The sequence below is a fragment of the Trachypithecus francoisi genome, unplaced genomic scaffold (genome assembly GCF_009764315.1).
Source record: "Trachypithecus francoisi isolate TF-2019V2 unplaced genomic scaffold, Tfra_2.0 Lachesis_group17, whole genome shotgun sequence".
In the NCBI taxonomy this organism is placed as follows: Eukaryota; Metazoa; Chordata; class Mammalia; order Primates; family Cercopithecidae; genus Trachypithecus; species Trachypithecus francoisi.
The window spans coordinates 38,497,960-38,508,191 of NW_022681462.1; the positions used below are offsets into that span (position 1 = coordinate 38,497,960).

A 10,232-nucleotide genomic window follows, 5' to 3' on the forward strand; every position below is an offset into this window, starting at 1 on the left:
ACTTTGGGAAGCCATCTCAAAGCAAGTGGTGCTTGAATTGTGAGGGGAATGGGAGGTTGTTTAGTTTGATTAGAATGTATATTACAGGCTAAAAGAGGTTGGACAGGCTATGATTGCAGGGATCGGCATCCTACAGTTAACAGGCCAAATCTGGCTGCTACCTGTTTCCATACAAGGTACAAACTAATAATGGTTTCCACATGTTTAAATGGTGGAAAAAATTAAAAGAAGAGTAACAGTTTATTACTATACTATATAATAGATGTACAAGTTATATGAAATTCAAATTTCAGTGCTGATAGAGTTTTGTTGGAACACAGCCACATTATTTGGCTGTGGCTGCTTTCGCACTGCAGTGGCAGAATTAAGTACTTGTGACAGAGACCAAATGGCCCGCAGAGCTGAGGAAATGTATTCTCCAGATCTTTACAGAAAAAGTTTGCTGACCCATGATATAGGGACTTGGATGCCAGGTTTAGGAGTGTGACTCTTATGTGCTGGGCAATGAGATAGGACACATTATGGTTGGTGGTGTGTTTAAGGAGGAGGATGCTGTTGTGGTCTGGAGATCTGCAGGTGAGAGTGGGGCAGGGAGGTGCTACAGGTAGCCTGGGAAACAATCCAAGTAACAAGTAATAATTTCAACTCTAGAAGTGGGAAGAGAAGAGGGGGAATGTGAACGATTCAGTCATTCGTCAAGGCTTACTGTGGTCTGCATACAGTTCTGGGTGCCGAAACGTCTTATGAAGGTAGAAATGGCAGCTCTGAGGGATATGAGTACTATTATTAGTTTGCTAGGACTGCCATTGTACCACAAACTGGGAGGCTTAAACAATAGAAATGTATTATCTCGCAATTCTGGAGGCCGTTAACCTAAGATCAAGGTGACGGCAGGGCCATGGCCCCTCTGAAGGAGTCAGGGAAGGATCTGGTCCAGGACTGTCTCTCAGCTTCGAACAGTTCCTTGATTTGTGGCAGCATAGCTCTAGTCTTCACATGGACACCCCCCATGTGCACGTCTCAAATTTCCCCCTTTTATAAGGACGCCAGACATAGTGGATTAGGGGCCCACCCTACTTCAGTATGACATCGTAATTATTTACATTTGCAATGACCTTATTTCCAAATGAGGTCACATTCCAAGATACTGGGGGTCTAGGACTTCAACATATACATTTTGGGGAAATGCAATTCAACCCCTAACAGTTTGGCATGAAGTGGTATTGAAGGGACTCCTCCCCTTCCCCTACCTTCTGCCCCTGCCCATAGCATGGAGGGAACTTCCACTGAGCCTCTTCTGTCCACTTCTGGTACCTCTCACTAAGCCCCTTGCTCAGCCTCCCACAGGAGGAAAGGTTTATTTGGTGGGTCAGTGCTGACCTTTTGCACCTGTCTGCTGGTGGGCTGGTACTGTGGCTGTGCTTGTGGGTATAGCTCTCCTTTTCTGCCCAGTCTTCCTGCTCCCTTGAGAGAGCCACCCAAGGACAGCCCACTGCACATCCTCTGGCTCCAGCTCCTTGCCCATGTGCCTGACTGGGAAAGGGCATTCCAGGGCCTTCCTGCAGCTCTAGCCACACCTGGCTTTCCTGGCAGATACACCTGAGTGGGCAGCATGGGTTTTGTGTTCAGGGAATTACTCTTTGGATTTGACCTAGTAGTGTGGATCACGTGGATTATCAACATTTATGAAAATATATTTATGAAAATATGGTGAGCAATAGCACCATCAATGAAAAGGCATTGAGAAGAAAAGACAGTTTTTTTTTAAAAAACAAAGTTCACTTTATTACATGAATTTTACATACTAAGATAATATGAAATGCAGACTTGTTTAAATTCTCTTGCTGCTTCTCTTGAAGACAATGTCGCCCAATGTCATGGTCTGAAAGCCAGAAGAGAAATTATGAAGTGTTCATCTGATGTTGTATTGTAAAAAACAAAATTAAGCTTAAAAAACAGCACCAAATATGTTGGCATATGAAACAATTCAAAAATTCATCTGGTTTCCTGTAGGACCAGAGGAAGGGTTGGCAATGTTTTCCAAAATCCTATGCCAAGTCTTTATCACTTCTCCTCCTCACCTGGAAAGTCCTCCTGCCTTTGACTCAATTCTTTTCTACATCAGTGACTGTTATAGCAAGACCACCCAAACCAGCCCAATCCAATCTCTCAACGTTTCATTGAGTACCTACTATGCACCAAATACATGTTGAGCACCAAGGATATATGCACATGGACACAACTAGGCGCACAGCCTGGAAGGCAATGAGTAGCACATAATTGTCCTCCTGGAGCTGTGAAGCTTATAAAAACAGTGGATGCATCAGCTTTTGAGTTTTTAAGGATGTTCCCTCCACCCCTGCCAGTTCTCTTGAATAAGACTGCTGGAATGACATACCATGTCATCAGGGTGAAAAGGAGCCCCTTAGCTTCAGCAGCAATGCAATGGTTGCTGCTTAATGGGTTCAAGCCCTGGATTTACCATTTATTAGCTGATGACTTGGATAGGTCAACCTGTCTATTGAATCCCTCATCCAGCCTCCCTTGAAGGAGACAGTAGGATTAGGTGAGATGGAGTCTATCAAAGGGCGTTGGCCAGGACTTACTGCAGGATGGCTCATCTCCTGCTCCCCTGCCCTCCTGGGAATGTGCTAGGGTGGAGGGGGAAACTGCAGACTGGATGGGTAATGCTCACACTCTCTCTATTTTAAGAATTTTTCTGGCCAGGTGCGGTGGCTCATGCCTGTAATCCCAGCACTTTGGGAGGCCGAGGCGGGTGGATCACGAGGTCAGGAGATCGAGACTATCCTGGCTAATATGGTGAAACGCCGTCTCTACTAAAAATACAAAATATTAGCTAGGCGTGGTGGTGGGCGCCTGTAGTCCCAGCTACACGGGAGGCTGAGACAGGAGAATGGCGTGAACCCGGGAGGCGGACCTTGCAGTGAGCCGAGATGATGCCACTGCACTCCAGCCTGGGCGAAGAGCAAGACTCCATCTCAAAAAAAAAAAAAAAGAATTTTTCCATTTGAACAGAGTGATGACAGCCTCCTGAGGCAGTGTTCTGTTGTATGTGACTCCCTAAAAATATACTGGTGGCAAAGAAGAGTCAGGGGGACATACCTGCAGGAGAAACACTGCACTATTCCTCCCCTACCCCCAAATAGGGTATAGGATGTGGCTGGCAGCCAGGCATCAAGGCTGACTGCATAACTGGACTGTGCCAGGCTTGTCAGGTGCCATAATATCACCATGAATGGGATTCTGTTTATAAACGCTAAAAGGGCAAAGGCATTTATGAAGCACTGTGGGTGTGCAGGGCAGGTGGAGGCCTCTGTGGCTGCTTGGTTAGTGCTGAGCAGAAAGGACTAGTGATAATATGTGTAAACTGCCTGGGACATTGTGGATCCGCAGTAAGTGCTGGCAGATACTGACCACAAGAAAGAAGTTTAGGGGTTGGAGGGTGGAGGGGTGGCATTAGGGTATGTGAACCACTCCCCATGCTTCACCTCCCCTCTCCCCTCAAGCACGGGGAGCCACAGGCTCAGAGCACCACCAACTTACACTGGTGATTATGTCACCGTTGAGTTCAGTCACAGACTTGATGTTTTTGAAAGTTGTCACCAGTTTATTGTCACCTTCCAACTGAACCACTGCCTGCAGGGAACAGAGAGATGGCCTGTGAGGAAAGGGTGGTGGGGGGCAAGAGCCTTGCTAATGAAGTTGCTTCTTCTGCACAGGTCTCAGCTCATAACAACTGAAATGTTCTGGTTCCTATGATTCCAAGCCTGCAGTTCTCTGGCTCCAAATAGAAGTGAGGTGCATTTAAGAACTAAATAAAGTGAACAGGCAACCTACAGAATGGGAGAAAATTTTTGCAATCTACTTATCTGACAAAGGGCTAATATCCAGAACCTGCAAAGAACTCAAACAAATTTACAAGAAAAAAACAAACAACCCCATCAAAAAGTGGGCAAAGGATATGAACAGACATTTCTCCAAAGAAGACATTCATACAGCCAACAGACACATGAAAAAATGCTCGTCATCAATGGGCATCAGAGAAGTGCAAATCAAAATCACAATGAGATAACATCTCACACCAGTTAGAATGGCGATCATTAAAAAGTCAGGAAACAACAGGTGCTGGAGAGGATGTGGAGAAATAGGAACACTTTTACACTGTTGGTGGCATTGTAAACTAGTTCAACCATTGTGGAAAACAGTGTGGTGATTCCTCAAGGATCTAGAACTAGAAATACCATATGACCCAGCCATCCCATTACTGGGTGTATACCCAAAGGATTATAAATCATGCTGCTATAAAGACACATGCACATGTATGTTTATTGCAGCACTGTTCACAATAGCAAAGCCTTAGAACCAACCCAAATGTCCATCAGTGACAGACTGGATTAAGAAAATGTGGCACATATACACCATGGAATACTATGCAGCCATAAAAAAGGATGAGTTTGTGTCCTTTGTAAGGATATGGATGCAACTGGAAACCATCATTCTCAGCAAACTATCGCAAGAACAGAAAGCCAAACACCACATGTTCTCACTCATAGGTGGGAATTGAACAATGAGATCACTTGGACATGGGAAGGGGAACATCACCCACCAGGGCCTATTGTGGGGAGGGGGGAGGGGCAAGGGGTGGCATTGGGAGTTATACCTGATGTAAATGATGAGTTGATGGGTGCTGACGAGTTGATGGGTGCAGCACACCAACATGGCACATGTATACATATGTAACAAACCTGCACGTTGTGCACATTTACCCTAAAATTGAAAGTATTAAAAAAAAAAAAAAAAAAGGCCGGGCTCGGTGACTCAAGACTGTAATCCCAGCACTTTGGGAGGCCGAGACGGGCGGATTACGAGGTCAGGAGATCAAGACCATCCTGGCTAACCCGGTGAAACCCCGTCTCTACTAAAAAATACAAAAAATTAGCCAGGCAAGGTGGCAAGCGCCTGTAGTCCCAGCTACTCGAGAGGCTGAGGCAGGAGAATGGCGTAAACCCGGGAGGCGGAGCTTGCAGTGAGCTTAGATCCGGCCACTGCACTCCAGCCTGGGCGACAGAGCCACAGTCCGTCTCAAAAACAAAAACAAAAACAAAAACAAAAAACAAAACAACAACAACAACAAAAACTAAATAAAATGTCAGGACCTCTTTTGTTAGAATTTTAATTCATGGCATGTGATCTAGAAATGAGCATGGAACACCTAAGTGGCCCCAAATACAAATGCTAAAATCAAATCAAGTAAAATCTCAATTCTCCCAAGCTAATGGAGGGAGGTAGTGGCAAAATTCAAAATATTGACCAGTAGAGAATACATCTTTTGCTTTGGTATGTATTCTTCTTTGTTTTTTTTTTTTCTTTTCTTTTTTTTTTTTTTAATTGAAATGAAGTCTTGTATGTTGCCCAGGCTGGTCTTGAACTCCTAGGCTCAAGCAATCCTCCCACTTCAGCCTCCCAAAGTGCTGGGATTGTAGGCATGAGCCACCTGCCCAACCAGGTATGTATTATTCTTCCCAGAACGTTAACGTTTCATTTTCTGGCCTCCTTCCAAGCCCTTATACATCCTGGAAGAGATGACAGGAACCCAGCAGGGAGCCGAAGACCCTGGACAATGTTAAACATTTTGCCTCCAAAAAGAAAATTTGGAAAAGGACCATAGTTAAATCCCTTGACCATGAGCACATCAAGAATATTTTCCTCCTAAAATCATCCTGACCTGTAATGTTCTAATTGGAGAGGCAGAAATAAAGCGTGACCAGAAGAGATAAAAAGACAAACATTCCCAGCCCAATGAACACAGCTGTCTGGGGGGAGGAGAGAAGAGGGCTGCTACAGCATGGAGTGTTTCAGAGGGAGGAGGAGACAGGCACCCCCATTGCCGGGATCCCCTGCCACCATCTGCCACTCACACAGCCCACACCCCACACCCCAGCTGTCATTGCACACCTTGAGTTGTGCCCAGCAGAAGTGATGCTGCCTTGCCCACTGCCTTCAGTCTAGGGGGGTTGACTGTTCTTATTTTACAGTTTAGGGAGGTTGACTGTTCTTTATTTTACAGATGGGGTGGCTGAAGCCAGAGACTTCGTGACCACTCCTGAAGGCGGGGTCTGAGCACCTGTCTAGGGCCCTGGTATTCTGGTATTGCCAGCACCTCCTTCAATAAGTCTCTCCCTATCCTTCAAGAAGTATCTCCCAGCTCTAGGTTCAGTGAAGGCCAGTTGACTTTGGGCTCAGTTAAGGGTTTTTCACAAACTCCCACTTGCCCCACTCCTGGGCCCTGCTTACAGGACTCTTAGTGCCAGGAGCACTGGGCCTGGGAGAACCTGAGACTTAGAATCCTGCTCTATGCCTGGTTCCCCCATATCCTCTGTATGGGAAAGCTCAGACTTTGGGGGCTGGAACATCCCCCAGACAATCCCTGGGAAGAGGAGGGCAGCTTCCCTATAAGATTCTTCCTTAAGAGCTGCCTTTGTCTCTCTGCTTCTCCCACAGTGGAGGTGGGTTCAGAAATGGTGTCTATGGGTGGAATTGTGAGGTTAGAGCCTTGAGGAATGAGGCCCTAGGGCCAGATTCCAAGGAAAGTTCTGACAGCAGAAGGGATGCCCTCCTACCTTGACTTTCTCCCCTGTCATTGTCTCCAGCTCACTTTCCTCCCCGACGGTGAACTCGTTTTGGATCACTTTGGACCCGGTGGTGATGGTGAACTTGAAGTGCTTCCCGTTCTGCACAATTTCCGTCACCCCCTTGATATCCTTCCCCTTCTGGATGAGCTCTTCCGGCAAACCTGGTGGAAACCATCTGAGGTTTAGAGATGGGCAAAGGTGGGAGTTTCATGACTGTGGTAGGCAGATGAGAGAAACGTTATGGCATGGAGGGGCAGAGGAGGGCACTGTGTCTTCCAAGGGGCCACAGAAACTCACTGGGGACTTGTGAGCAGCATGGGCTGTGGCCTCAGGAAGGAAAGGACAGTGGCCTGGCCTGGCCTGCTGCTATCTTGCCAGTCAATTTATAAAAAGGACACTCCTCTGGCCTGAAGAACTATTCCTCTTGTGAGTACCCTGGTTCTTGCTCACTCTCTTTCCTCATTCCCTCCTCCTTTGATGACTTTGCTCTTGGAGTGGGAGCATTTCATTCCCCATTCCCTGAGTGACCAGAGAGTTGATCTTCCAAGCTAGGTCCCTCCTGGGAGTGACAGGGGAGCTATCGATAATCATGCCAGGCCAACACACCCAAAGCAGCACTGTGCCAGGCAAGCCTGTGTCCACCTCTGCAGTCAAGACTCTGGAGGAAGACATGCCAGCAATCCCTTGCCCTGGCATAGAGCTTTACCAATTTTAGAACTTGTCCACGCTGTTATACAAATTGAGGTTCACAAACATTATGTGGGTGGACAGTGAGCACAGAGGGTCCTGTTGCATGAGGGAGAGATGAGAGACACAGAGGTAGTATGAATTGCCTGCAGAAGATCCCTCTCTGGCAGTGCTGAAGGTCCTCCTCTCCTTGCCCCTGCTGTCTTCAGCACCCTTCTCATTCTTGGCACCCTCCCTTGCCACGCTACACCCTTTGCTTATAGGGCTCCCTCTGTCTGGAGCATGCTCCCTGGCCCTAGTCCCCTAGACACCTGTCTTCCAAGGCTCAGCCTGATCCTTCTCTTTACCTCCACTGAGCCATCCCTCCATGCCCTCCGTGAGCCACATCCTCCTGTACGTGACCCTGGGAGGCACAGGGGTTAAAGCAGGGTCTCTGAGAATGAGTGCCTGCTTTCAATCCTAACTTAAACACTTCCTACTTGCATGACCTTGCTTGTGATTACTAAATCTTTCTAGGCTTCAATTACATCAACTGTAAAGTGGGAAAATAACGGTACCCAGCTTAGTTTTATGGTGAGGAATAGATGGGGTATTGCATATCCCATGGTCAGCACAGTTGCCTGGCAGTGTGTGCTCCATACACCTTAGGGAATGCCTTTTTACCTTTATTTCTTCTCTTCTTTTCCCCGCTAAGATAATACCTTATTACCTTTATTATCTGTCTCCTTGATATCTATCCAGCACAGTGCTCAGTGTGTGATCGGCCTTGAATCACTGTTTGTTTGAAGAATGAATAAATGCAGGAACAGGATCACACAACGAAGTGCCAACGACATGTGGTCATCAATCCAGACCACACCCTAGTTCAATGCTCTTTCTACTTGCCTGTGGGATGGCCTTGTGCAGTGAGGACTCGCTGCAAATAACTCCAGAAGTCAGTAAAATGCCCCCTTGTTTGTGTATATAGCCTGAATCTCTCCCCCCATCTCAACATTTGGACCCTAAATAGCCACTGCTGGTAGGGCCAGACCCTCATTGATGTGACCCACAGCTTTGCCTTTCAGAGCAGCACTCACCGATTGCCTTCATGAAGGATTCAAAGTTTTCCTGGCTCTGCAGTTGGTACTTGCCAGAGAAACTCATGCTGGCGATAGAGCTCCCTCTTCACGACTGACCTGCAGCTCTGCCGACCAGACTGTCCACCGTAGGTTGTTTTATAGGGGACTCCCTTCCCTTCGAATAGCGGCCAGAGGTCAGCAGCTGTTGATTCCTTTATGGCCAGGTTCAAACATTAACTCCTGAGAGCAATGGTCAATGATAAAGAACAGGATGGGCACAGCAAAGGTTTGCTGCAATTCAGCAAACATTAATGAATATCAGTCAAGCAGGAAGCCCTATGGCCCTGGGAGCCTTGAAGTGACTCTCCATACCCCATAAAATGTGTGTGTATATGCATGTATGTGTATATATGCACACATGTGTGTATATATAGATGTGTGCATATGTGTTTATACATCGGTGTTTATATATACATACATGTATTATGTACATAAAGATGTGTCAACGTGCATATATGTAATACATACATATATACACATATGCATAAGTGTTTATATATGTCTGTACACATATACACACACGTGTGTGTGTGTGTACACACACAGAAAAATTCCAGAGAATTCCTTTGAACTCAAAACCTCACCTTGTTTACATAACCTTATGATCTCTTCTCATCCCCATTATTACACAAACTTAATTTTTAGAGTTGTCATCAGCTGCTAGTGCTATTTTGAATCCTGGGAATTCCTCCTTGATGATTATAGTCTCCTCCATAGGCCTTTTTGAGGTGTTAAAGCAGTCTTTGCTAAATGGCAGGTGTAAAACATTGGAACCAGGTGTGCAGAATTGAGACACATTTTATTAGGCAGAGAAAAGGCAGGAGAAAGTCCCACCTGCCGACCTGCTCCAGCCCTGCTGAGAAGACAGGACAAGGGATCTGGGGTTATGTGTAGGAAACTGGTCTCGTAGGGTTATGTATACAGCACTGGCCTTGGGGAGATGGCCCAACAGGGCTTCCAGTGGCCTTGGGATGTGCCAGTTTGTTGTGAAGCACAGAGAGGCGTGGTGCCCAATGGGTGCACATGTCCCAGTTCCTGCCACTGAGGCAGTTCTCGGCAAGCACCCCCTCACCCCCAGATTCTTTCCCTTCTTTGTCTGGACTTTGGCGTCAACCTTTTCACCTGCAGCCTCCGGCCTTCGTCCTGTGCTCCTCCTCTACTCTGTGGTTAGACAGATCATCCTGAAGCATAGGCTGGGTTGGGCCACTGCTCCAGGCATGAGCCTCGGTGGTTCCCACCACTTCAGAGGCTACAGGTCCTGGATGGCCTGGTGTCATGTGCCAGGTCACGATGGCCACCCCCAATAACACTTACATTTCCCTATTATGAGTTCTAATTTTTGGCTTGGAAAATGACTCCCATTGCCTAAACTTCTAGCAGGGCTGCCAGCCTTCAAAAGGCGACTCCAGTCTACCTTTCCATCCTTTTTCCTTCCTTCTCCCTAGGTCACAGTTCCAACCACAGGGCCAAGTGGACACATCAGGGGCGTCCATGCCACTCTCTATGCCCTCCGTGGTCTCCAGCATTTGGACATGTTGATCCAGCAAAGCACTTCATAAGTTCTCTCCTCCACCCACAGTCCCAGTGCCAGGGTCCTTCTACGGCATCCCTGACAGGTGGTATTAAGGTGTACCCTGCCAGAGAGAGGTCTCCACCTTTGGAGCGGTGTGGACAGAGAGCGCTCACTAGTGGAGTGTCCTGCCATGTAGATTCTGGCACCAGCAGACCTTTCCCTCCAGCACAGAGGGGTGCTGTGGCCCTTCCTGCTTGGCCC

General features: G+C 47.2%; 1 protein-coding gene across 1 annotated transcript; it reads right to left on the bottom strand.

The window, feature by feature from the left end:
- Window positions 1-1,767: 1,767 nt before the first annotated feature.
- Window positions 1,768-8,592, bottom strand: FABP1 (fatty acid binding protein 1). Its single transcript, XM_033175397.1, has 4 exons — window positions 8,417-8,592; window positions 6,642-6,814; window positions 3,565-3,657; window positions 1,768-1,882 (listed from the first exon to the last, which is right to left on the bottom strand). The coding sequence occupies exons 1-4, from the start codon at window positions 8,481-8,483 to the stop codon at window positions 1,832-1,834; spliced, it is 384 nt and encodes a 127-aa protein (XP_033031288.1). The 5' UTR covers window positions 8,484-8,592; the 3' UTR covers window positions 1,768-1,831.
- Between the last annotated feature and the right edge of the window lie 1,640 nt (window positions 8,593-10,232).